This window comes from Echiichthys vipera, assembly GCF_963691815.1.
Source record: "Echiichthys vipera genome assembly, chromosome: 8".
Lineage (NCBI taxonomy): Eukaryota > Metazoa > Chordata > Actinopteri > Perciformes > Trachinidae > Echiichthys > Echiichthys vipera.
Genome location: NC_139833.1, coordinates 2,402,426 through 2,428,669, shown reverse-complemented (window position 1 = coordinate 2,428,669; position 26,244 = coordinate 2,402,426). Strand labels below are relative to the sequence as shown.

Below are 26,244 nucleotides of genomic sequence, written 5' to 3'. Positions count from 1 at the left end.
AAATCAAGGTTTGACACTCATCACAGAGTTACAAGTGTCTCTGAACAGAACTTCCCCTCTCATACTGAGGTCCGTGTGCTGACGACTTTTACACGCCCCGTCAGGTCTTTCCAATACACACTCAGTACATTTACCATCAGTGGCGTCTACTTTGTGTCCAGACGTCATCGTGCTCTAATGCACTTCTACTGTTCTCTAAACAGAATGTGCTTCGTCAGGCGTCTGTCCCCGTCACACGGTGACCTCGTCCTGTTATTCACTTTCTCAATCATGTTTTCTTCCACATTAACTTTGGGTGACAGTTACCAGATGCCTCAAACTTAACAAAGGGGCTTTCTGCATAAATCTACGCTAATATTGAACCAACCAGTGAGGACGACTTCCACCTGATGAGAACAAATCAAGGGAAGTGACTACTCAATATTTTGCCTTGTGTTTTTGTTCATACTTCTCCGTTATGAAGAATGTTGCGTTCACAGAGCGGGATACTTCCTGTTTTTCTGTCTGTTGCCGTTGGTGATATGCGTGTTCTGGCTGAGAGTTTGCAGTTTGCTTCTTGGTAAAATGCCTCATCACAAGATACGTCGAAAATCAACACACACACCCTGCTTTGACTCCTTTGTGGTGCAGGGGATCAAATTCCCCGAAGGAGGAAGTAGGTTCCCACACAGCGTTGGTGGGAATCTACCTTTCTCTTTCCCATCAGGCCTGTTTGAACTCGATCAGCATTCACTGTTGTTGGTACGGTCACCTCCTAGTTTCCTTTGCAGGCTTCGTGCCCACTGAGCCGCTTCACTGTGACAATCAGGAGCAGGGACGTGCACGGGCATTTTGAGTGACTGTCGCTCTAACCCAGGGCTGCCCTAGCCGGCTCCTAGAGGGCCACTGTCCTGCATGTTTTAGGTTTCTCCCTGCTCTTACACACTTGAGTCTAAAGATTTTCAAACATGTGACGAGCTTCAGCTGCTTGATAACGAGCAAATCATTAGACTCAGGTGTGTTGGAGCGGAGAGGAACCTAAAACATGCAGGACAGTGGCTCTCCAGGAGCAGGGTTGGGCAGCCCTGCTCTAACCTGAGAAAGGCTTAGCACACATATGTAGATTCCTACAAAGACGACATCTAACATAAGAAAACGAGATCACTTCACCCTTCTGTTACCCTCAAATTGTACTAACCCTTTTTATCCTTCGTCAATTTGACCCTAACAATTTAAACGTCCAGAAAATGATCATAATCAAAGTTGTTACTTAAGTTTTGATGTCAGGTACTCTGAGGGTATTTGTTGACAGTTGCCCCTCCTGAGGGACCTCATTTCAGACGCTTGGACCTGCGACCTGGTTCTTTGGGTCCTGACCCATGTAAAAAGTTACTCAGAGAACCTTTAGGTCTCTTTCCTCGTGGTGTTCCTACTTAAGTAGGTCTAGTGATTATTTGTTGTTTTTTGTGAGAGATCATTTTGGTAAAGACGCTTTTATTTTGAAGAAATCAAAGAGCGACAGGAAGTATCAGGTTTGGTTGCTGCTGAACTCCAAATTGGTCGCTGAACACCAGTTACAGCAGTTACAGTGTGCAGCCACGAGCTCCAGGTGAGTTCACACACACACACACACACACACACACACACGCACACGCACACACACACACTTCATAATAATTTGAACTTCACATAAGAAGAGCAAGAAAGAAAAGAGTTACAGCTCTTTTTTAGCCAACTTTCCATTTCGAACACTTGTTTTAAATGTGTGTTGTTGGTCGACACCCTGATTCCACTTTTTCTTACATTTTCATCAACACATATTTCTTCCACACAAACCGAGGACTTATAGTTTACTGTTGCAGGTTTGCAGACACTCACCCTTTCCTGTATTAATACACGGTAACACACACTGGACTTGCACGGCTCACATACAGGAGAGGATCTTATTGGACACCTGGATCGTCGACAGGGGTGGATGAAGAAGTGCCACACTGTCGAAAAACTCTGCTACAAGTTAAAGTTCTGCATTTAAAGTGTTACTTGAGTAAAAGTGCAAAAGTAACAGCATCAAAATGTACTTAAAGTGCAAAAGGTAAAAGCACTCATGCAGAATCGCCTGTTTCAATGATGCATAAGCTCATCTCATCTCATCTTCAGCCTCTTATCCGGGGTCGGGTCTCGGGGGCAGCAGCTTTAGCAGGGGACCCCAAACTTCCCTTTCCCGGGCCACATTAACCAGCTCTAACTGGGGGATCCTGAGGCGTTCCCAGGCCAGTGTGGAGATCTAATCTCTCCACCTGGTCCTGGGTCTTCCCCGAGGCCTCCTCCCAGCTGGACGTGCCTGGAACACCTCCCTAGGGAGGCGCCCAGGGTTCATCCTTACCAGATGATCCTGAACCACCTCAACTGGCTCCTTTCAACGCAAAGGAGCAGCGGCTCTACTCCGAGTTCCTCACGGATGCTGAACTTCTCCCCCTCTCTCTAAGGGAGACTCCAGACCCCCTCCTGAGGAAACACATTCCAGACGCTTGGACCTGGCCCTGGTTCTTTGGGTCCTGACCTGGACCTGGGTCTTTGGGTCCTGACCCAGCTTTCATGACCACAGGTGAGGGTAGGAACCAGGACTGAGCGGTAGATCCAGAGCTTTGTCTTCCTCAGCTCTCTTTTCATCACAACGGTGCGGTAGAGCGACTGCAGCTCCGCCCCCGCTGCTCCGATTCTCCGGCCAAACTCACGCTCCATCGTCCCCTCACTCGTGAACACGATCCCGAGGTACTTGAACTCCTTCACTTGGGGTCAGGACTCGTTCAGACTTTTGTTATTTATGATTAATTTCTTCATGTATGTGTCAGTCAGCTGCTGTAACGCTGCAGTTGTGATTGATGAAGTACTGTATCTGCACCGGCCCAACCTGCCGTCTCAAAACCTCCACGTCGTGTTGCAGGTGTGAAAGATGTCCGTCACCGTGTCGTCTGACAGTGAGAGCACGTTTCCACCGCGGTGTCAGATCCTCAGGGCTCTTCGCTGCAGTCCGAAGTGCTGCTCAGTGCACGAGGGGCCGATGCACACCAGCGTCACCGCAGCTCTTGGGGTGAGAGACATTAACATGTATTCATTCATGTGCATGTTCAAGTATAAGACAACAAGATTAAATAGGTTTTATTCTAAATTCACAGACTCTCCAGATCATGGCGGGTCTGTTCAATATCGGACTCGGACCGGGACGGATATGGACACATCCTGATGATCTGGCCAACCTGGGAGCTGCTTACTGGCTGGGCGCTGTGGTAAAATCATATTGTTAATATTATTTTCAGAGCACCTTCATGTATTTATGTCTGTATTATTAAAGAGTACACTCACAAAAGCAGGAATGAAAACAGACACATTTACATTTTTCCAATGGTTTTAATGGTCAGAGGTTTAAGACGTCTACTGGTTAACTTTACGTTTTTATGAAAAATGGTTTATAGAAATATTTTTTTCTTTCCTATATGTTTAAAAACAACAGTTTTATTAATCTAAATTCATTCCACTGTGCTGTCCTCTCTTCAGTTCGTCATAGCTGGAGTCACGTCCGTTCTTGCCGGCCGCTTCAACTCTCTTTACGTGGTAAGATTTAAAAAGCCCTTTTCACACATGCACCCCGTTATGTTATGATGAATGGGAATTGAACATGCTGGACAAAGAGAGTCAGTCGAGTAGAGTGGAATCATACCATGCATTGGAGAAATTACATTAGGGTGATGGAGTTACACCAAACACTGAATAGGCAGGAAATGTCCCCCGTACGTCTTCGGGGAACAGCAGAAATAAGGTCCATGCAAGTACGCTGAACAAGCTTCGAGCTACACAAGATCAATTCCACATGTCTGGGATCTACCGTATTCTCCGCACTATAAGTTGCACCTAAAAACCCTCAAATGTCTCAAAAGCCAACAGTGCGCCTTATAATCCGGTGCTCCTTATAAATGGACCAATATTGAGCCACAACAGGTCTCCAACTACGGTGAGCAGCCGCCGACTCTATTTTCCCCCGTAGAAGAAGTAACGCGCGGTGCATGTTGAGATATACGACTGCGTGAAGCGTGCCGTTTCATTTCCATGTGTGTGTTTGTGTAAAGAGCCCAAAATGGCTCCTGTTAAGAGACACGCTTACGACGCAGAGTTTACACTCAAGGCCATTAGTCACGCAGCAGAACACAGGAACAGAGCAGCAGCCAGAGAGTTGAACATGAACCAATCAATGGTGCCGAAGTGGAGGAAGCAACAAGACGACCTCCCCTCACCATTGTTCACGGTTCTTGTAGCTTCTCATCTCATCTCATCTTTATCCGCTTATCCGAGGTCAGGTCTCAGGGGCAGCAGCTTTAGCAGGGGACCCCAAACTTCCCTTTCCCGGGCCACATTAACCAGCTCTAACTGGGGGATCCCGAGGCGTTCCCAGGCCAGTGTGGAGATCTAATCTCTCCACCTGGTCCTGGGTCTTCCCCGAGGCCTCCTCCCAGCTGGACGTGCCTGGAACACCTCCCTAGGGAGGCGCCCAGGGTTCATCCTTACCAGATGATCCTGAACCACCTCAACTGGCTCCTTTCAACGCAAAGGAGCAGCGGCTCTACTCCGAGTTCCTCACGGATGCTGAACTTCTCCCCCTTCTGCTGTCCGTGTCTGGCCAGTTGAGGCCCCTCACCTTCACTGCCACCCGTGCAGCACGTAACCCCAGCCTCGACTGTAGCGTCTGTTCTATGCGCCTTATAATGTGGTGCACCTTATAGTGCGGAAAATAAGGTAACCTCTGTTTCTGAAAAGGTCTAAAAAGGAAGGGAATGTGTAAAAACATCGTCTGCGGTGGAGCGCGGTCTAAAGAGTGATGGCCTCTGTCCTCTCAGGTGGGCTTTGCTGTGTGTGTGAACATTGCCGGATCTGTCTCCGCCATTGTTGGCCTTGTGCTGTACGTCAGAGACGTGGTGGATGCCCCCACCGCCGACATGTGTAACTGGCACGGAAATGGGCGTTTTTATGATGTCAACTGCCCAAAAGTGGTGCACTTTGCCCAGGTAAGGATAGATGATAAACTTTTATGCTACGTTTTTCTTATTGTCCACGCACCCCCTAAAAAAACCCAAAAGGTTACTCAAAGACGAGTGAATAGAGCATTTGTTGGGGACTATTTTCAGCTGCGGATTAATACACATTAGGTGCTGTAGTAGGGAGTATTTGGTGTATGTGGGATTGATTCAGACTAAGCTTCAGTGTGTGTGTGTGTGTGTGTGTGTGTGTGTGTGTGTGTGTGTTCAGGGTGATGGAGGAACACGTCACCCAGTGCAACAACAACTGAAATTTCTCCTTCTTATGTCTCGTCTACTTCAGCGTTTGTTGACAGCCATGAACGTCACTATGATCGTCCTGGCTGTTCTGCAGCTGTGCGTCTGCATCAGCGTTGCCGCTCTGGGCATCGAGGCCGTGGTCCGCAGGAAGAAGGAAGAGGTAGAGTATGAACCGCGAAGACAAATGCACAGACGTCCACATGAACCAGAGGACAGGTGGTTTACTCAGAAAGGTGCAGAAAGCCTGTGGTTGTTGCAGTAGGGATAAAAGCAGCAGTTCTCCTGGTGCAGTTTTCAGTATTTGCACATTATATATTCAGTAAATAGTAGAATCCTCAACTTTGTGCTTGTTTTGCTTCATTAAAGTCATTTTTTTCTGTGCAAACAGGTTGATGTTGATGATCAGCAGCTACAGTTGAAGGAATTCTTCCTGACCGGCCCTTGTGACGCGACACCGTGACTATGATACGTCTTACACTTGTTTTTTAAAAGTAATCAAAATGGTTTTATATTTCTAAGGACACTTTTGTTTCCACCAGTCTGTGTGTTCATGCTTTTTTTCTAACTGCTGGTGAATGATCTTTTTAATCAAACGCTCTTGAATAAAAACATGAAAAATGGTGAAAACGGTCCAAAGAGTGTGGAAGAAAACATGACTGAGAAAGTGAAAAACAGGCCGAGGTCACCGTGTGACGGGGACAGACGCCTGATAAACACAGTCTGTTTATAGAACAGTAGAAGTGTGTTTGGGCATGATGACGTCTGGACACAAAGTAGACGCCACTGATTGTGATGATGATGATGATGATGATGATGATGAAGCCCTTTATTTGTCACTAGTCACAAGTACCAGCGAAATTGCAGCGCCACCTGTCCAAACATACATGTACATACAATGTGACAGAGGGGTAGACAGGACAGGAGGCAGGGATTGGATTGAGAAAGTTACAGCATAACATGAGGAGAGGGAGGAGAGAAAAAAAGGCAACCCCCAGACTGTACTCCAGAGGGAGTGCAGTGTGGGAACAGGAAAAAACACCTCAGCAACAAAAGCACATAATCACTCTTACAACAGAAAAACTCAAGACTAGCAACAGGGAGGGGGTGAGGGTGGGGGGTGTAACCCAGGGTAGACAGCAGCCACCCGGTCCTGCAGCCATATTCGGCGCTGGTCACGGACCCGTCTGTCTCACTGGGGGGGGTACAAAGCTGCAGAGACGTGGGAGAGGGGGAGGAGGGTGGATGCATATCTGTATAAATGTATACTGTATGTGTGAGCCTGGGTCGTCACCCCGCCCGGCGTCACAACCTCGGTGCCTCAGTCTGATCCAACGGAGACGGCCTTGATCATGACCCAGGCAGAGTCAACAATCAGCAGGTGTCTGTGGGAGGTGGGGGAAGGAATGAAGAGCGTCTTGTAAATGTACTGAGTGTGTATTGGAAAGACCCGACGGGGCGTGTAAGTGTTGCCAGCCTTATTATAAGACGGGAAGTTCTGTTAAAGGTATTGTAATTTTGGGATTGTGGATCTTGGAGCTCTGTGACGAGTGTGTCAAACCTTGATTTAATAAATTCTCCTCGACAGCTGTGAGACGTCTCTGCTGACTCCTTCTTGTAGACCTTTCTATTTTATAATACATTGTTCTACCATAAATTAGTGACCCCGACGTGACTGCCAGACAGGAGGGGGCTGTAACTGATAGCACCAACTGAGAGGACATAGCCGTTAGCTATAGGCCCAAATAGCATAGCTACCTGAAAGGCTAATCTAAGTCTTAGCATTTAAAATTGATTACAGCTATAACCATAGCCTAGCTTGGCATAACTAGCATAGCTAAGGCTAAGCTGATTAGCATTGAGCTAAAAACTAGCATATTAAATTGGACTTAGCCATAGATTTAGCTTAGCATAGCTAAGGCTAAGCTAATTAACTCTTCTTAAGATCTCTCATTACACTACACACACCTTTTACACTGAACAGTCACAAATAGGCGACACATCTCACTCCACTCAGTCACGTCTTTGCACTGCTCGCATCTTTTGGCATTATTGTATCGTCGTTGTTTGGGACTGTCTGTTTTGTATGTATTTATTTATTTGGTGTAAATTGAATCTGCCCTGAAAAAGAGGAATTTCTGTCACTTGTGACAGACAATACAGTTTTTCTTCTTCTTCTTCTTCTTAAAAATAATCAAAATTGCTCTATATTTTGCTGGGAGGAGGCCTCGGGGAAGACCCAGGACCAGGTGGAGAGATTAGATCTCCACACTGGCCTGGGAATGCCTCGGGATCCCCCAGTTAGAGCTGGTTAGAGTCTGTTGGAGCCAGGGGCAAAAATTCACAGGGGGCCCCTCGAACCAACGTCATCGCCTTGTTATGAATGATCTGAAACATTGTGACTAAAGTGCACATTTTAGTTATTATTTTAAGAGGTAGTCATTTTCAAACTTGTAATTCAAATATATAAATTTGAATTTTGCGTTGAAAGGAGCCAGTTGAGGTGGTTCAGGATCATCTGGTAAGGATGAACCCTGGGCGCCTCCCTAGGGAGGTGTTCCAGGCACGTCCAGCTGGGAGGAGGCCTCGGGGAAGACCCAGGACCAGGTGGAGAGATTAGATCTCCACACTGGCCTGGGAACGCCTCAGGATCCCCCAGTTAGAGCTGGTTAATGTGGCCCGGGAAAGGGAAGTTTGGGGTCCCCTGCTAAAGCTGCTGCCCCCGAGACCTGACCCCGGATAAGAGGCTGAAGATGAGATGAGATGAGATGAGAGAGAGCTCTAATCCTTAAAATCTCACACTATGTGCACAAGTCTGCTTCTTTTACACCAGAGACTGTTCCTACTTTTTGTGGATGCTTTTATTTTGAAGAAATCAAAGCAGAGACAGAAAGCAGACTGTGGGTTTTGTTGCTGCCTGAACTCGTCCCAGACTCTCACAGTCACGGGAGTCTGAAGCAACGGACCGGGGGAGTCACCTGCTCACAAAACACACAAGTCTGAATAATCTCAACTTCACAATAAGACGACCTGCTCACTGAGCTCCACGCTGGCTGGTATGGATATTTCTGATTTTATAATAATCCTGTCTTTATGCTCTGTAAGAGAGAGAGGAGAGTCAGGGGAAGAAACATGTTACAAACTTCATTTGTTATAGACATTTTACATGTATGACTTGTTTAAAGGTGTGTTTTTGTTGACACTGATTCCTCATTTATCGTATCCTTTTTTGGTAACTCTAGTAAAACATCCTCAGGGGGCCTAAAGGATTGGGAGGTGTCTCTGGTCTGGCCCCGGGCGACTAGAGGAGCCGCTGCACCTTGGTGTGGAGGCTCCTGTCTGCCCGGGTTGGGGGGGTCTCTGTGGCGGTGGTCTCTGTGGCGGTGGTCTCTGTGGCGGTGGTCTCTGTGACCTTGGACTGGGATCTCTCCCGGTGTGGTTGACCCCCCCAAAGGTAGCTTCCTCTAGCCTCCTCTGTACCTCAAGTCTCTCTGCCCGGCCATGTCTCTGTAGTGACAGCTAGTGTTTGTGTAGGTGTGAGTGTGTGTGTCTGTGTGTCAGCGTGGCTGTGTGTGTGTGTGAATGTGTGTATGAGCGTATACATATGTGTGTGTGTCGCTGTGCATGACTGTGGGAGGGTTGGGTTCTCTTTCTCTGTACGTCTCTGTAACTTGGCACTTTGCGATACTTTCTGTATGAAAAGCACCAAATAAATAAATAAAGGTTGATTTGATTTGAACATGTTCACATGGCACACACAGATTAAGCACCATGGGAAACTGAACCGACCTCCGCCTAGCTGTCCAAACCTGTTTGTGAACCTAAACCTGTGGGTGATACTTATTATTCTTCACGCGGTGATAGGCAGAATAATTCGTGGGAACCTTCTTAAAGGTGTTGAATACCTGGAACAGTGGCTGGGTCACGTTGCTGCGACTTACTCAGTGAGTCCACAACTTAAAGTTTTAATTCTGGCCACAGTAATCAGTGCAGAAGTCCCTTTTTAGCTGATTTGTGTCCCTTTTCAGTTGTTTGGTTTCTCCTGTAAGTTGCTTCTGTGTATCTGTTTGATTGACAGCTTGTGCCGCCCCTCTGGCCCCGCCCATTATTCATCCTTCCAGCGTGAGAAAACCCAAATAGTTTTATTTCTCCTTCACGCAACCTGCCATCTCCAAAGGTGTGGGAAGATTTCCATCAGTGTTTTGAAAGACAAGTCGGCGCCTGTAGGACGAGCATGTTACCGCCGCGCATCCTCCAGGGGCGGATGCAGACCCATGTAACCGCGGCTCTTGGGGTGAGAGGCGTTCAAATGCATTGGTAATGGTGGTCTTAAGATGTTAAATGTAAGACACTGAGGTTAAATCCTTTTGAATCTTTGACAGACTCTACAGATCATGGTGGGCCTGTTCAACATCGGGCTCGGACCGGGGCGGATAAAGACGAATCCCGAGGATCTGAGCAGCTTGGGAGCGGCTTACTGGCTGGGTGCTGTGGTAAAAGGACGTTGTTTTATTACCTTTTTAAAGCAAAAGAAGGATTTCACAGTGGTGGAAGTAGTAAAATCCTTTAATTAAGTAAAAGTACTTCTACAACACAACTGACACAACTCCACTGCGGGAGTAGCTCAGTCCATAGGTGACTTGGCTGAGAACTGGAGGATCCCCAACTGCTCGGGGCGCCGGTCACTGGCAGCCCCCTCGCTCTGACATCTCTCCATTAATTGCATGTGTATAGGTCCTGTCTGTACGTGTGTGTGTGTGTGTGTGCGTGTGTGCGTGTGTGTGTGTGTGTGTGTGTGTGTGTGTGTGTGTGTGTGTGTGTGTGTGTGTGTGTGTGTGTGTGTGTGTGTGTGTGTGTGTGTGTGTGTGTGTGTGTGTGTGTGTGTGTGTGTGTGTGTGTGTGTGTGTGTGTGTGTGTGTGTGTGTGTGTGTGTGTGTGTGTGTGTGTGTGTGTGTGTGTGTGTGTGTGTAAAATGAAAAAATGTCCCCATTGCGGGACGAATAAAGGAATTCTTCTTCTTCACTACAAAAAAGTCCTGCGTTCAAAACATCAATTAAAAGCTAAACTTTAAAGTATTTAAGTTTTCTCGTTAAAGAATCAAAATGCAGATATTGTTCTCTGTCAGTGTTTACTATCGGACAGGGGTCTGCAACCCTTCAGCCCCTTATCAGTGTCTCCCTGTAGCTTTGGCACAAAACATATAAACAATGTGTAAATAACGTGTTTTGTTGCACAGTGGACAAGGGAAAACATTTAAACTTGGAGTTCAAGGTGATATTGAAACAATATTAGGTGAAACTGAAATATGCATCACATCCTTGGTCTACAGCCCAGCGCCTGTTACTGCAGGAGGCTAAACTGGAGTTGGTTACCCGCACTGCTGCTGGATAAACCCCCCCCAAAAAAAAAATAGCGAGGAAAATAGTGTTTCGTGGACGTATTAATTTGCTTTCACATGATTGTGTCTCACCTGTGTGCCTGATATGTGGTGAGAAAGTAGAGAACAACCAAAGTTTAAGGACAGGTAACAAAGCCAGGAAACAGTAACTTTATATATAAACCTTTATAAGCTGTGGCGTCAAATATGTTTTGCGGCTCCAGACACATTTTATCTGGTGGAAGAGGCAAAATGGCTCTTTTGATAGTGAAGGTTGCAGACCCCTGCTATAGGACGATGTTTTGGGATTAATATTACTGCTGCATTAATGTGTGTGTTGCATTTCACTGCCTGCTGCAGGATGTGTATAGTTTATTTACCTTGAGAAGAAGTTCGTCCTTCACTTTATCAGGAACATTCAGATTTGGAGCTAAAGGGTTCAAACTGTAACGTATGAAAAATCATTACAGTGGGAATCATTCATGTCTCATCGGTGCATGCAATTCAACTTCTTCCCTGGAGTTGTTTGTGCTTTGTCGTCTCTCAGGTCTCTGCTGATGGTGGTGGTGCCTGCTGCCGTGGTCCTGTGTGCAGGTCTCTGCTGATCGTGGTGGTGCCTGCTGCCGTGGTCCTGTGTGCAGGTCTCTGCTGATGACGGTGGTGCCTGCTGCCGTGGTCCTGTGTGCAGGTCTCTGCTGATGGTGGTGGTGCCTGCTGCCCTGGTCCTGTGTGCAGGTCTCTGCTGATGGTGGTGGTGCCTGCTGCCGTGGTCCTGTGTGCAGGTCTCTGCTGATGGTGGTGGTGCCTGCTGCCCTGGTCCTGTGTGCAGGTCTCTGCTGATGGTGGTGGTGCCTGCTGCCCTGGTCCTGTGTGCAGGTCTCTGCTGATGGTGGTGGTGCCTGCTGCCGTGGTCCTGTGTGCAGGTCTCTGCTGATGGTGGTGGTGCCTGCTGCCGTGGTCCTGTGTGCAGGTCTCTGCTGATGGTGGTGGTGCCTGCTGCCGTGGTCCTGTGTGCAGGTCTCTGCTGATGGTGGTGGTCCCTGCTGCCGTGGTCCTGCATGACGCTTCCTGCTGCTATTAGTCATATAAATTATATATTTGTAGCCATAAAAACACCATCTGTGGTGTGTCTCGCTGTATCGTAGCTGCTATTGCCGCTACTCATTATTGATCATGTTTGCCACCATAATTATTATCATTTTCATAATCTGTCACCTTGTTTTGCGTCTGATTTTAGTTGTTTCATCACCTTAGCTGTGCTTGTTTCTACTGTTCTGCTGTATTAATAAGTCATATTCACATTACTATAGATATTATAATAGTTACTGAAAATGCGTCTCTGTCTTTGTGTCTGTCTTTGTCTCTCTGTCCATCTGTCCGTCTTTTCTCTCTCTCTCTCTCCTTCTCTTCCTCTCTCCGGTGCAGACAGATGTGCGTCCTCCACAGAGCTGGGTCTGTCTGACGTTCCTGTCTGTTATAGTGAAGGTTTTCAACGCCACCGTACTCTACGGGGGAATTGTTGGTTCTCTGTAAATCATAAATAAGTCATAGAGTGTGGTCTTTACCTACTCTGTAAAGTGTCCTGAGATCACTTTTGTTATCGCATCTACCTGGCTATTGAAAGTGCGAATGAACTGGCTTTGCAGAAAGCCAAAACAGAGATTACGCGGTTAATCAAGGAAGAGCTCATCAGATTACAATATTCCTACCAGCCGACGAGCAAAGGCCGGTACAAAGTGTTGTAGAGGAGGAACAACAGCTCACTGGAGGAGTTTCCATCTCTCAACAGTCCCCCGTCATCTCTACAGTGTCTTCAAAGTGGTTGAAGAATATTTTAGTCTATATTTTTAATACTGTTTTTGTTGTTATGAATTGAATTGAGTAGTAGTAGAAAAAAAAATAGCAGAAGAAAAAGGTCAATATTTGCTCGTGAGATGTAGTGGGATAGAAATCTAGTGAAGTCCCGTCCCTCGTATTTGCACTTGAGCGCAGCAGCTACTTGAGTAAAGGTATTAAGTTACAGTCCACCATTAGGATTTAACAGCTTTAATTAACTTTTTATTGATTGTGATCATTTCTCCTCTCTTCAGTTCATCATAGCTGGAGTCATGTCCCTTCTTGCCGGCCGGTTCCCCTCTCTTTGCCTGGTAAGTTCAGACTTTCAGACGTGGAAACCCTTTTTGTTCTCGCTGATGAGGATTTAACTGGGAAAGGAAAAGTGAGATGGTGGTGTTGGATGTGGACAGTAATGGCTGTCACCCTCGCTGTGATGGAGCGCTGTCTAAAGAATAATGGCGTCTTCACGTTCAGGTGGGCTTTGCTGTGTGTGTGAACGTTATCGGATCTGTCTTCGCCATCGTCGGCATCGCGCTGTATGTCCGAGACGTGGTGGAGCCCCCTGGTGAGGAAATGTGTGACTGGACCAGGTAGGGACTTGGTTTGTTTTAGTTTCTGTATGTTTGTTTGTTGACTGAAGAGTAAAGGGCCAAGAATAGATCCCTGTGGGACACCACTCATGTTCATTCTTGGAGATGACAGAACATTATTCATTGCTGTCTGATGACTTAGGGCGCACTCCCACTGTGCCTCCGTCCCGTGCCCCTTGCTTTAGGGTCCTTGTCCCCCCCTCCAGGCCCGTTTGTACTCACACTACCTGGGCCTCGGCGAATGCTTCTTGCTGCCTCTACGTCATCACGCCGTAACACGTCACACGCATTGATGACGTCATGGCGATGCGTGGCTTTGTTTACAAATCTTTCCGTAGACCTCGGAGTTTTTGTGCGTCTTGTCGACTGTTTTTGAATCTTTTCATCGACCAAATCTGCAGTAAACACTCCACCTCCGCATCACACCAACGTGAACCTTTCACCGCCATTGTTTGAAATGTCCGCGCATGGTCCCTCCTTCTTTTTTCTATGTCCCAACAGGCGCAGAGGAAATGACCTCAGAACCGCCGTAGGCCTCGTGCTCGTACACGTGCGCACGCTCGTGCTCGTACATGTGCAAACGTGCTTTACTAAAGCCCATCTCATCTCATCTCATCTTCAGCCTCTTATCCGGGGTCAGGTCTCGGGGGCAGCAGCTTTAGCAGGGGACCCCAAACTTCCCTTTCCCGGGCCACATTAACCAGCTCTAACTGGGGGATCCTGAGGCGTTCCCAGGCCAGTGTGGAGATCTAATCTCTCCACCTGGTCCTGGGTCTTCCCCGAGGCCTCCTCCCAGCTGGACGTGCCTGAACACCTCCCTAGGGAGGCGCCCAGGGTTCATCCTTACCAGATGATCCTGAACCACCTCAACTGGAAGTTGAACTACAAAAGCCCACCTCTCCCAAACGGGCCGTGGGCGGCAAGCGTACCGCCCCTACGGTTGCACTCACACTGGTCAAAGGAACCAGACCTTAGCCGTGAAACGTGCTTGGGCACGGTACGGATGGACAGAGTGAGTGCGCCCTTAAAGACATTTGAAGAAAAGATACAATCAGAAAGTTTAGAGAGTAAGATATTGTGGTTGACAGTTCCTGAAATACCTGAATCTCTCTGATGTCTTGCTGCCACCTCTGAGAGATTTGCTCGGACCGTACCAGTAAAAATATGAAGTTAGTCCATCACAACCTTTTCAGGAACTGTTGAGATGACCGGGGTTTATTGGAGTTATTTACTTAATGTGAGTTTCCAGCTTTAAAAAAACGGTTTCATTATGTGTAACTTCCATGCTGTTGGGTAGATACGCTTTTGTATAGAGGCGTTGATGATGTCTGTTTGCGTTTCTCGTAGGTTAATGAGTCCATACCGCATATTTATACTTAGTGAAGCTGGAAATTGCAAGAACGTGGCATACTTTGTCCAGGTAAGGATGCTTTTTTTCTCATTGTCAACAAACCCTATGAAAAGCCTTTAGACTTTAGTAAAGTACACAAACAGGAGTCAATGTAGAGCATTTTTATTTTTCAGATGTGGATTAACACACATTTGGTGCTCTAATGTGGAGTGCTTTTAATAATATATGGACAGCAATGGTCTATAGCAGGGGTGTCAAACTCAGATCTGGTCCACGGTGTAATTATATTTGGCCCGCAAGATCATATCAAGGTTCTCTGAGAGCTGGTCCACGAGTATAAAGCACATCCACGTCTACTTTTCTGTTCACAAACATGAGCATCCATGCTACCAGTCTCTGCAGACACACTGAATCCACCCCTCCCCAAAAACGACCCAAAGAAAGATGGAGGACAGGATCTTTCAGCAGCGGTGGGAGGCAGATGATCTGTCTTTTTTTTTTCTTTTTCAGTAAAGAAAGATGAAAACACCACAAAAAAGTGACAAAACGAGTAAAAACAGACGCAAAACATCATAAAAAACGTGACAAAATGACTAAAAACAGATGCAAAACACCACAAAAACATAACAAAAAGACTAAAAACAGATGCAAAACACCACAAAAACATGACAAAACAACTAAAAACAGACGCAAAACACCACAAAAACATGACAAAACGACTAAAAACAGATGAAAACGACCCAAAAACGACCCAAACAAAGATGGAGGACAGGAGCTTTCAGCAGATGATCTGTGTGTGAAGGTAAAGAGCTGTTTGTCACCGTGGCTGTAACCAAAGAATCAAACAGAAGAAACACCACGACAAGAACAAGGACCTGCACTGGAAAGGTTCAACGTTACACATCTGGAGAGAAGGGAATATGCACATATGCAGACTTTAAATTTGTCCCACTGTGAGCTGGAGTTTGACACCGCTGCTCTATACCATAGAAGAATAAGATGTATTATAATTTATTGTTGTCTTTTAAATGGGATTGGTGAACAATGACACAAACATAGACGTTTTCTAACCTTGTCAGTTAATGTTAACTGTAACTGTACATCACGGCTATACCTCGTAAATCATTAACACTCACATTTCAAAGCGAAGTTCAAACCTTTTCTGATTGAAATTCTTTATTTTTTCTCGTCTACTTCAGCGTTTGTTGACAGCCATGGACGCTACTATGATCGTCCTGGCTGTTCTGCAGCTGTGCGTCTGCATCAGCGTTGCCGCTCTGGGCATCGAGGCCGTGGTCCGCAGGAAGAAGGAAGAGGTATAAACCAATGGCGCATGAATAACACACCAATTTCTTAAGACATTTAATGTGTTATCTTCAAATCTCGTGTGGCATTTCACCCCATTTAGCCTCCACTGACCCATATTGTAGGGCGACACGGTGGCATGGTGGTTAGCACTGTTCCTGGTTCGAATCCCGACTGGGGCGGGCTGTGTGTTTGTGCTCCGTGTCTGCATGGGTTTTCTCCGGGTTCTCCGGTTTCCTCCCACAGTCCAAAGACGTGCAGGTGTTGGGTTCATTGATGACTCTAAATCACCCGTAGGTGTGAATGGTTGTCTGTCTCTGTTCGTCTCTATGTGCCCTGTGATAGACTGGCGTCCTGTCCAGGGTGGACCCCGCCTCACGCCCGATGTCAGCTGGAATCGGCTCCAGCCCCCCGCGACCACGACAGGGACAAGAGGCTGAAGATGAATGAATGAATGACCCATATTGTGGCCTAGTATAAAGAGCGGGGAAAACAGTGTAGGGAGGTGGATCAGTGCGTCGCAGATCACATTATTTTCATTTACTGATTTATTATTATTTAACTTACTTATTTAAACCGAAACCAGAATATTTTTCATGAACCTAACCACGTTGTTTTGTTGCCTGAACATAACTGAGTAGTTTGTTTGATGTCATAACGTTAACTTGGTGTTTAAAACCGTGCTTGTAGTCATAGTTTGACTTATAGCACTATGCAGTACAGTGTGTAGAAGTGAAGAAGTGCTGCCAAGGGGTCCTGATCAGAAGCGTTAGGTATCACAACAGGGCGTGAAACGACGGATGAAATGCCCCAAAAGGTGCCATGCTCTTTATACACTTCTCCATGAGATGACGTCAACTGTCAACTCACCTGCAGCCCTAGTTGACGCCTGGTTGTCTCGGATTAAATCTGTGATTTTTGACCGTTTGACCAGTCGTTGGTGGAGGTAGGTCTGGACTTGGTTAGTGCTCTATTGAGTCTGAACGACAGTGGTTGGAGTCACAGGAGGACGTTTGTGAACAGTTGTTCTCTGAGGTTGGATTGTTGAATGAAGGGATGAAAGGGCAGCATTGTAAACTGGAGAGAAGTGGTGTCTCAGACCTCCTCCTCTGGTTAGAGATGGTCCAGTCCCAGCCTGGTCCTGGTCCTGGAGTCTCAGACCTCCTCCTCTGGTTAGAGATGGTTTCTCTACTTTTACATAGATGCTTCTTTTCCTCCTCTTTCAAACCATCTGTCCTCTCTGTCCAGGATTTTGACACTGTTGTCATCAAAGCAGTGGGCTTTCTCCTTGAGGTGTAAGTGGACCGCGGCGTCCAGGCCTGAGGAGTTCGCTCTCCTGTCTTCCAAGTCCAGTTGCTTTTGACGGAAATAGCTTTGAGGATAACGACGACCTGGACACATGAGAACATTCACAGGCTGAATGAAATGAATTTCAGAGAGTCACATTGTGGAATTCTCCACTTTTCCCTGTTTTGGCTGAATTAAAGTTGTTAAAACCTGTTTTTCTGTTTTAACAGACACAGATGACGGAAGCCCTCCTGACCAGTCCTGATGCTTAAAGTCCTTTCAACCAAACACACACAAGCAAGACTTTGGATACCTGTGCTTTTACACACACACACACACACACACACACACACACACACACACACACACACACACACACACACACACACACACACACACACACACACACACACACACACACACACACACACACACACACACACGCTGAAACTAATGGTAACTGCTTCGTATCACAAGGACACTTTCTTTTCATGCATGCAAGGTTTATTTTTTCTACTTGTGTATAGTTTTTTAAGTTTACTGGCTTGAATGTAAAATGGTAAAAACAGTACAAAGAGACACCTTAGTTGTTTTTGGGGGGGAGGTCAGATACAAATCCAAACAAAGTGTAGTTTCTTAGTGTGTTCTGTCTGATCTTTGGACTACGGATGCTCTCACCTGCCCCAGTGCAGTCTGTTTACACACCTGTGTCCAGTCCAGAATAAAGAAGATGGAATCTGTGAAATCGTTTTTGTACTAAAGGAAACAGAATTGATGGTTTGGTACGGACTCTTATTTTGAAGGATTCAAATGAGCGACAGGAGGTGTCAGTTGTGTTGTTCCCTAAACTCAGAGCACACACTACAGTCACTGTTGCAGTCACAGGAGTGTGTAGACACAGATCAGGTGAGTTCTCTGCATAATTAATTATTTATAATTATTATAATTATAATTAGTGTTCCCCATATATATGTATATAGGTCCTGTTTGTGCGTGTGTGTGTGTGTGTGTGTGTGCGCGCCAAGTGTTCCCCATCTGCTTGTAAATGATCTTTTTTCTGTGCTTAAATGAAAACGTACCGTTTCAGTTAAATTGCTGCGCTACAGGTGATTTCGACGCTTTTATTTTGAAACACATAAATAAAACGAGCGACAGGAAGTGTCAGTTTTATTGCTTCTACCCGAACTCACAGAAGCGTCGCAGTTACAGGAGTGTGTAGACACAGACCGGGTGAGTCTCTGCACACAGAAACATTATGGACTTTGGACTTTTTTTAACGTGTGTGTGTGCGTGTGTGTGCGTGTGTGTGTGTGTGTGTGCGTGCGTGCGTGCGCGCGTGCGTGTGCGTGTGTGTGGATGTTTCAGTTCTCATGGTTTTTATGGAGCGTTATGGGAAGAAAGATGATGTCATTGGACTTTGATTAAGTTTTTTTGGTGTGTGTCTGTGTGTGTGTGTACGTGTGTGTGTGTGTGTGTGTGTGTGTGTGTGCGTGCGCGCGTGCGTGTGTGTGTGTGGATGTTTCAGTTCTCATGGTTTTTATGGAGCGTTATGGGAAGAAAGATGATGTCATTGGACTTTGATTAAGTTTTTTTGGTGTGTGTCTGTGTGTGTGTGTGTGTGTGTGTGTGTGTGTGTGTGTGTGCGTGCGTGCGTGCGCGCGTGTGTGTTCATTTTCACAGACTTTAACACACCCTTTTTTTGGGGGGGTCTTAGTTTTATTATAGACCAGGAAGTGCTGCCCCCTTTCTGGGACACTTAAACGTCCCTTCCTCCAAACGCCAAAACCAAAACTGTGTCTGCACCTGAAAACGTTTTGTTTTGACCCCGATGACGATGGACGCCATGGTCCCTATGGACCTTATGAAGTGTCAGATCCTTCAGGTCTGGCTGGCGTAGCTGTGAGTGTTTATCAGTGGCTGCCGTTGTTTGACTGGTTTTCATTTACAGTAATCCGGCTTCAGAGGGAGGGACTTCTGCAGAAGCCACAACATGCTCTGCCTTGGCACCCAGAGGAGCTGCTGGGCTCTAGTTTATCACTTGTTTTAAGGAACACCAGACACACTAGACACAGTAGACACAGTGGGAACCATAGTGGGAAATGCCAAATAAAGATTCAAGACTCAAGAGGGTTTAAAGTCATAACAGCTGTAAACACAGTGCAACGTGAAAGTGTTTAACCAGGACCTCAGTGCGACGTCAAAGCACAGGACGACACACTACATATATAAATACACTACAAAGGAGCCAGTTGAGGTGGTTCAGGATCATCTGGTAAGGATGAACCCTGGGCGCCTCCCTAGGGAGGTGTTCCAGGCACGTCCAGCTGGGAGGAGGCCTCGGGGAAGACCCAGGACCAGGTGGAGAGATTAGATCTCCACACTGGCCTGGGAACGCCTCAGGATCCCCCAGTTAGAGCTGGTTAATGTGGCCCAAGAAAGGGAAGTTTGGGGTCCCCTGCTGGAGCTGCTGCCCCTGAGACCCGACCCCGGATAAGAGGCTGAAGATGAGATGAGATACACACACACATACATACACATGGTGCATAACAACCTCACCGACTAAAGTGCAAAAAAGTAAATAGAAAAAGTAGAAAAGCAGAAACCGAGGTGTCATAATCGCGTCTCGCCGACGTCCAAAACCCTCAAATATTCACTTTACAATGAAATGAAACGGGGAAACGAAACAAATCACTTTTGAGAAGTCGGAACTGGTTTTTTTTATTGGTATTGAAAAAAGCTGACAGACAAAAGATTATCAAAAGAGTTCTTTAGGAAGTAACCGTCGCAGCTTCAGTCGCACTGCTCCAAAGCACTTTCCAATGATGTCAGAAACTTTTGAATGTGGGGTTCAGACCGGGACACACTCTCATTAAAGACGGAGGGCAGGTTATGGATACAAATGTGTTTCTTGACGTGTGTGTAAACTGTACATGACTAATAGTCACGTCTCTTTGGGGTCGTTTGACTTTCCAACAAGAAATGGTCACAGTGGCTTTGTACCGAGGCTCTGGTCCAGGGTCCAAGTCCTGTATTAAACCCGTTTAGTAATCCCTCCAGGATACCAAGGGCGCCCTCCCACTGTGCCTCCGTCCCGTGCCCCGTGCTTTAGGGTCCTTGTCCCCCCCTCCAGGCCCGTTTGTACTCACACTACCTGGGCCTCGGAGAATGCTTCTTGCTGCCTATACGTCATCACGCCGTAACACGTCACACGCATTGATGACGTCATGGCGATGTGTGGCTTTGTTTCCAGATCTTTCCGTAGACCTCGGAGTTTTTGTGCGTCTTGTCGACTGTTTTTGAATCTTTTCATCGACCAAATCTGCAGTACTCCACCTCCGCATCACACCAACGTGAACTTTTCACCGCCATTGTTGTTAAATGTCCGCGCATGGTCCCTCCTTCTTTCTATGCGCACAGGAAATGACCTCAGCTTTACAAAAGCACGTTTAGAAGAATCACTTTATTTAGAAATTCAATTTTTTCACTCTTTATATACACAAACAGGACCTATATACATGCAATTAAGGAGCGATGTCAACGACCAGCGCCCCGAGAAGTTGGGGATTTCGGGTTCGGTGCCTTGCTCAATGATGAACTGGCACCTCTCCAGCCACCAGTCCACCAATCCGGGGACTTGAACCCAGCCTAGTCACCTATGGACTGAGCCTCTGCCTCTGTAATTAAGTTTAGCTGATGTACAACATGTGCTGCATGTGTTGGAGGGTTTTAAAGTTAGGGCTCGTCCGGGATTTGAACCCGGGACCTCTCGCACCCGAAGCGAGAATCATACCCCTAGACCAACGAGCCACATAGTCCCATTAAAACGGGCCTTGGATGGAAATCGTGTTTCTCCTAGACGTGGTACGGTTGCACTCACACTGGTCAAAGGAACCAGACTTTACCCGTGAAACGTGTTTGGGCACGGTACAGAGTAACAGTGGGATTGCGCCCCACGACTTCTGTCTGAGGGGGGCACCAGGCCACCCCTCTGACTCCGTCCGTGTTCACAGGGTTGGTCTGTTAGTCAATACCATACCAGATCCTCCTCGGGTCCATTGAAAGTTCTTCAGTCTTCCTCTTCTTGTCCTCACGTTGTTTGTTTTGTGATGCATTGGTGACTTGGTTGTGGGTTAATAAGTGCTCCATCTATCCAGGTGTCCATCTCAAGATCTCCGTGTCGTGTTGCAGGTGTGAAAGATGTCCGTCACTGTTGTCAAAGACAAGGGGGCGACTGTGATCACGGTGTCGTCGGACAGAAAGAGCATGCTTCCCCCGCTGTGTCAGATCCTCAGGGCTCTCTGCTACAGTCCCAAGTGCTGCTCAGTGAACGAGGGGCTGACGCAGTCCCGTACGATCTCAGTGTTAGGGGTGAGAGACATTAAAATACTTTAAAGTGCAGTATTAAGTGGTGGTCTTGAGATGTTTAAGCGTGGACAGCATGATGTTACAGTTTTGAATCTTTCACAGACCATACAGATCATGGTGGGCCTGTTCAACATCGGGCTCGGCCCAGGACGAATAAGCCATCATCCTGAGGACTTTGCCCATCTGGGAGCTGCTTACTGGCTCGGCGGCGTGGTAAAATAAAACTGCTGCCGTGCAGGAACTGTCCTGATGGTTCTTGTTCTTGTTTTAGCCAGACCGACACAATTAGCAGAACTCATTCATGGGAATATAAGATAATGTTTTATAAAGAGTTTTGTTTGCTTGTTCTTCTCTAATGTCTTCTCTAGTTCTTCGCAGCTGGACTCATCTCCATTGTTGCCGACAGGTTTCCCTCTCGTTGCTTGGTAAGTAAAGACTTAGGGCGCACTCACACTGTCCTTCTGCACCGGGCCAGAACAGGTTTTTTCGGGTAGAGCCTAGTTCGTTTGACCAGTGTGAGTGCAACCGCTCCGCGTCCACAGCCCGTTTGGGAGAGGTGGGCTTTTGTAATGCGCGTGCGCACGTGTACGAGCACGAGCACGACGCCTACAGCGGCTCTCACGTCATTTCCTGTGCGCCTGTTCGACATAGAAAGAAAATGGTGTGATGTGGAGGTGGAGTGTTTACTGCAGATTTGGTCGATGAAAAGATTCAAAAACAGTCGACAAGACGCACAAAAACTCCGAGGTCTACGGAAAGATCTGGAAACAAAGCCACGCATCGCCATGACGTCATCAATGCGTGTGACGTGTTACGGCGTGATGACGTATAGGCAGCAAGAAGCATTCTCCGAGGCCCAGGTAGTGTGAGTACAAACAGGCCTGGAGGGGGGGACAAGGACCCTAAAGCACGGGGCGCTGGGCGGAAGGACAGTGTGAGTGCGCCCTTAAGGCCCTTTCAGGTGGGCCTGATGGCATCGGTGTTGGAAACGGATCCAACATCGCTCTAATGTTGTGTTCAAAAAATTTGCACAATTCGAATTGAACTCGCGTGGATAAGCAAATGATGTGAATTACGTGTTTCAAATTGCGCCATTTGCATTGTTCGCTTCGCCTGTCGTGAATTCACGTCCATTTGCATTGACTTCGTATGTGACCACGCCGCCGGATACATGAGAAAAGTGTCCGGTGTGAACACGACATACTGTAACGGATAGAATGTTTGTCTTTCCTCTCAGGTGGGCTTTGCTGTGTTGATGAACGTCTTTGGATCGGTCTTCTCTGTTATTGGCGTCGTGATGTACGCCATCGACATGGCAGATGTCTCTAATGCCAGATTCTGTGACAGCTGGGGCGCGGGCTCTTTTAATAATAACTGCATATATGTGCAATACTATTTCCAGGTAAGCGTACTTTTAAAAGAAAAAGCTTTTATTGTGTATTTTTTGTCTGTTCATTTATTGTAAATTAAACTGGAAAACACAACCCTGCACTATTTAGCATCCAGTGAAGTCTTGACAGTGTAATTTAAAACAGACGTTGGCACTTTCACAGTGTTAGAATGTCTTTATCGCGTGTTTGTACCTCATAAATCACTAATACTCACGTTCCAAAGTGAGGATTAAATCTCTGTATTTCTTCTCCATCAGCGTTTGGTGACAGCCATGGACATTACCATGATAGTCATGGCTGTTCTGCAGCTTTGTGTGTGCATCAGCGTCACTGTTCTGGGCATCCGGGCTCTGGCCAACCTGAGGAAGAACGAGGTATGAACCGAGGCGAACACACCACCGCACAACCCGAGCGAAGATGGTGACTAACTGTCATGCTGCCATTCAAAATCAGTGTAAATGACGCGATGACGCGCGATGTGAGCGATAAGAACAATACGATGTAGCGTCCGTCGCATCCATCGCGTGTGACGCTTGAAGTTGAAAAATTTTAATTTTTCAAGCAACAGCGAAGAAGAAGAAGAGGAAGAAGGCCGTCAGTGAAGAGTGAAGCATATCCCGGTCTGATCTCCCAGAGATCGGGCAGCATCTGTGCAGCTACGGAGGTTAAATCACTGTCGGCCTGATCTCACTACAACACAACGACTCAGGCCCAAAATGCACACATGCACAGACAGGACCTATGCATGCAATTAAGGAGAGATGTTAGAGCGAGGGGGCTGCCAGCGCCCCGAGCAGTTGGAGGTTCGGTGCCTTGCTCAACAGAACCTCAGCAGTGCCCAGGAGATGAACTGGTACCTCCAGCACTAGTCCACGCCTTAGTTGGTCCACACAGGGACTTGAACCAGCAACCCTACGGTTCCCAGCCAAGTCACCTATGGACTGAGCTACTGCCGCCCCAATTAAGATTAAATGATGTGCATCATGTGCTGATCTGACACATTGTACGTGTTGGAGGGGACTCCTTTACTTATTTCAGTTAGGGCTCGTCCGGGATTTGAACCCGGGACCTCTCGCACCCGAAGCGAGAATCATACCCCTAGACCAACGAGCCACGCAGTTTGGTCAAAAGGGCCGTGACTTAGAATCGTGTCGCTCCTAGACGTGGTACGGTTGCACTCACACTGGTCAAAGGAACCAGACTTTAGCCGTGAAACGTGTGTGGGCACGGTACGGAGGCACAGTGGGAGTGCGCCCTCCGACTTCTGTCTGAGGGGGGCACCAGGCCAACCCGTCCGTGTTCACAGGGTTGGTCTGTTAGTCAATACCATACCAGATCCTCCTCAGGTCCATTGAAAGTTCTTCTCAGTTTTAGTTTTTATTACTTTAATTCTTCAGTCTTCCTCTTTGTGTCCTCGCGTTGTTTGTTTTGTGATGCATTGGTGACTTGGTTGTGGGAAGAACCTGAGGAAGAACGAGGTACGAACCGAGGCGAACACACCACCGCACAACCCAAGCGAAGATGGTGACTAACCGTGCAACCGTCACTAACCGTCAAGCTGCCATTCAAAATCAATGTAAACGACGCGATGACACGCGATGTGAGCGATACGATGAAGCGTCCATCGCATCCATCGCCCCATCGCCCTCATCGCGTGTGACGCTTGAAGTTGAAAAATTTTAACTTTTGAAGCGACAGCGAAGAAGAAAGCCGTCAGTGAAGAGTGAAGCGTATCCCGGTTTGATCTCCCAGAAATTGGGCAGCACCTGTGCAGCTACGGAGGTTAAATCACTGACGGCCTGATCTCACTACAACACAACGACTCACTTCCTCTGAGAGCTCATTTCTGTTCTTTTAAAAGCATTAAGATCCCTGTTAGCGTTAGCATAACGTCCGTTTAGCACAACAGCAGAGTAGGCTGAGCCGGGGTTAGCTTCAGTTAGCTAGCCGCCTCGGCTGCTACCTGCGATTGAAGCTACCTGACAAATGTGAGCTAGCGACGCGATACTCGTGTTCTGGGCGATCGCCTCCATTGTTTTTGGGGCGGCAGTAGCTCAGTACATAGGTGACTTGTCTGGGAACTGGAGGGTTGCCGGTTCGAGTCCCTGTGAGGCCCATGAATGGAGCGTGGACTGGTGGCTGGAGAGGTGCCAGTTCATCTCCTCTCAGAGCAAGGCACCGAATCCCCAACTGCGCTGGTCACTGGCAACCCCTTCGCTCTGCCATCATTCCATTAATTGTGTGTGTGTGTGTGTGTGTGTGTGTGTGTGTGAGAATGCACGGTAATAATACTTATAGCAGTGTTCCTGGCTTCAGTAATGTAGTAGGTGTACAGTATATGTGGTAACAGCTTGTAGTGTACACACACTTTTTCAGGTTACTTTATAAAAGTGTCACTTTGTTGTGTGTCCGCAGGGGGGCAGCGGTGAGGACGATACTCAGACAGTGTTGAAGGAAGTCCTCATGAACAGTCCTGGTGCTTAAAACCACGCAGACACAAACATGTTGGAGTATAATAATAATAATCCTATATCAGCAAAATTCAAAACAAAAATTACACAACAACAATTTTATCAAACCTTTAGTCTGAATCAATGTTATTGATGTTTTTAAATCAGCCTGTGAATTATGTTTTAAAGTGCTCTTGCTTGATTCAAAATACAAATTATGAGTTTTTATTATTATTATTTTGGGTGTTTTAATCATTTCAATAATGACATTGTATTAATTTAAATCAAAATGACATGGATGCCACTGCAGTGGGTATTTGTGTATCCATAAAACTTTTCCTATGAAAATAAAAACCTGTGAATTTTCTGATACAAAATCAAAAGCGTGACGTCAGAGGGGCAGAGACTTTACATTTAAGAGAGGGAAACATTTTGTGATGCCTCACTTTCTCAAATCAGTCTGAAATCATTGGTATCCCCTTTAACTTGTGCTAGGAAACATCTCTTTATTCATCAAGAATATGATTTATAATCCGAAGTTTACACTGAATAAAATGGTTTATAGTGAGCTATCATCTGTCAGGAGTATGTACTAAATATTATACTGAATATATATATATATATATATATATATATATATATATATATATATACAGGAGGGAACTATGTGTCTGTGGTCCAAGTGAAGTAAACACAAACACATTAAAGTTAAGTTCTGATGTGAAACAATTAAATATAATTAAACTTCTGTAACTGTGAAGTGAAGAGGGTCAAAGACACCACCGGGCACCTTTTACCCACAGGCAGTTGGTTAAGTATTGTGTGTGTGTGTCTGTGTGTGTTTGTGTGTTTTAAGTAAAATGTCACAGAAACAGACTAAATAATAACCATAATAATGATAAATGAGTGTAAACATTTCTAGATAACATAGATAGATTGAATTGAAAGTGAACAATATTAACACCAAAACATAAAGTGCACTATAAAGA

At 46.5% G+C, this 26,244-nt stretch overlaps 3 protein-coding genes across 9 annotated transcripts; all 3 read left to right on the top strand.

Annotated features, from left to right (window-relative positions):
* Positions 1 to 1,567: 1,567 nt before the first annotated feature.
* LOC310950362 (uncharacterized protein) lies at positions 1,568 to 6,282 on the top strand. Its single transcript, XM_083918111.1, has 7 exons — positions 1,568 to 1,588; positions 2,924 to 3,070; positions 3,156 to 3,266; positions 3,535 to 3,591; positions 4,869 to 5,036; positions 5,350 to 5,466; positions 5,695 to 6,282. Exons 2-7 carry the CDS (start codon positions 2,933 to 2,935, stop codon positions 5,764 to 5,766), a joined length of 663 nt encoding a protein of 220 aa, XP_083774237.1. The 5' UTR covers positions 1,568 to 1,588; positions 2,924 to 2,932; the 3' UTR covers positions 5,767 to 6,282.
* A 1,962-nt stretch (positions 6,283 to 8,244) lies between these two features.
* Positions 8,245 to 17,376, top strand: LOC310950583 (uncharacterized protein). 3 transcript variants are annotated; one of them, XM_083918479.1, is made up of 9 exons: positions 8,259 to 8,359; positions 8,560 to 8,757; positions 9,382 to 9,597; positions 9,686 to 9,796; positions 12,771 to 12,827; positions 12,991 to 13,106; positions 14,454 to 14,526; positions 15,657 to 15,773; positions 17,280 to 17,376. In XM_083918479.1, exons 3-9 carry the CDS (start codon positions 9,538 to 9,540, stop codon positions 17,319 to 17,321), a joined length of 576 nt encoding a protein of 191 aa, XP_083774605.1. In that variant the 5' UTR covers positions 8,259 to 8,359; positions 8,560 to 8,757; positions 9,382 to 9,537; the 3' UTR covers positions 17,322 to 17,376. The 3 variants fall into 3 exon arrangements, with proteins under 3 accessions (XP_083774606.1, XP_083774605.1, XP_083774604.1); XM_083918478.1 differs by having other exon boundaries at positions 8,271 to 8,359; positions 8,546 to 8,757; XM_083918480.1 differs by lacking the exon at positions 8,560 to 8,757 and having other exon boundaries at positions 8,245 to 8,359.
* Positions 17,377 to 17,895: 519 nt separating this feature from the next.
* Positions 17,896 to 25,823, top strand: LOC310949965 (uncharacterized protein). 5 transcript variants are annotated; one of them, XM_083917597.1, is made up of 7 exons: positions 17,896 to 17,955; positions 21,204 to 21,417; positions 21,517 to 21,627; positions 21,783 to 21,839; positions 22,652 to 22,816; positions 23,063 to 23,179; positions 25,221 to 25,823. In XM_083917597.1, exons 2-7 carry the CDS (start codon positions 21,247 to 21,249, stop codon positions 25,287 to 25,289), a joined length of 690 nt encoding a protein of 229 aa, XP_083773723.1. In that variant the 5' UTR covers positions 17,896 to 17,955; positions 21,204 to 21,246; the 3' UTR covers positions 25,290 to 25,823. The 5 variants fall into 5 exon arrangements, with proteins under 5 accessions (XP_083773723.1, XP_083773724.1, XP_083773722.1 ...); XM_083917598.1 differs by having other exon boundaries at positions 17,898 to 17,955; positions 21,238 to 21,417; XM_083917596.1 differs by lacking the exon at positions 17,896 to 17,955 and adding an exon at positions 18,232 to 18,279 and having other exon boundaries at positions 21,238 to 21,417.
* Positions 25,824 to 26,244: the final 421 nt, after the last annotated feature.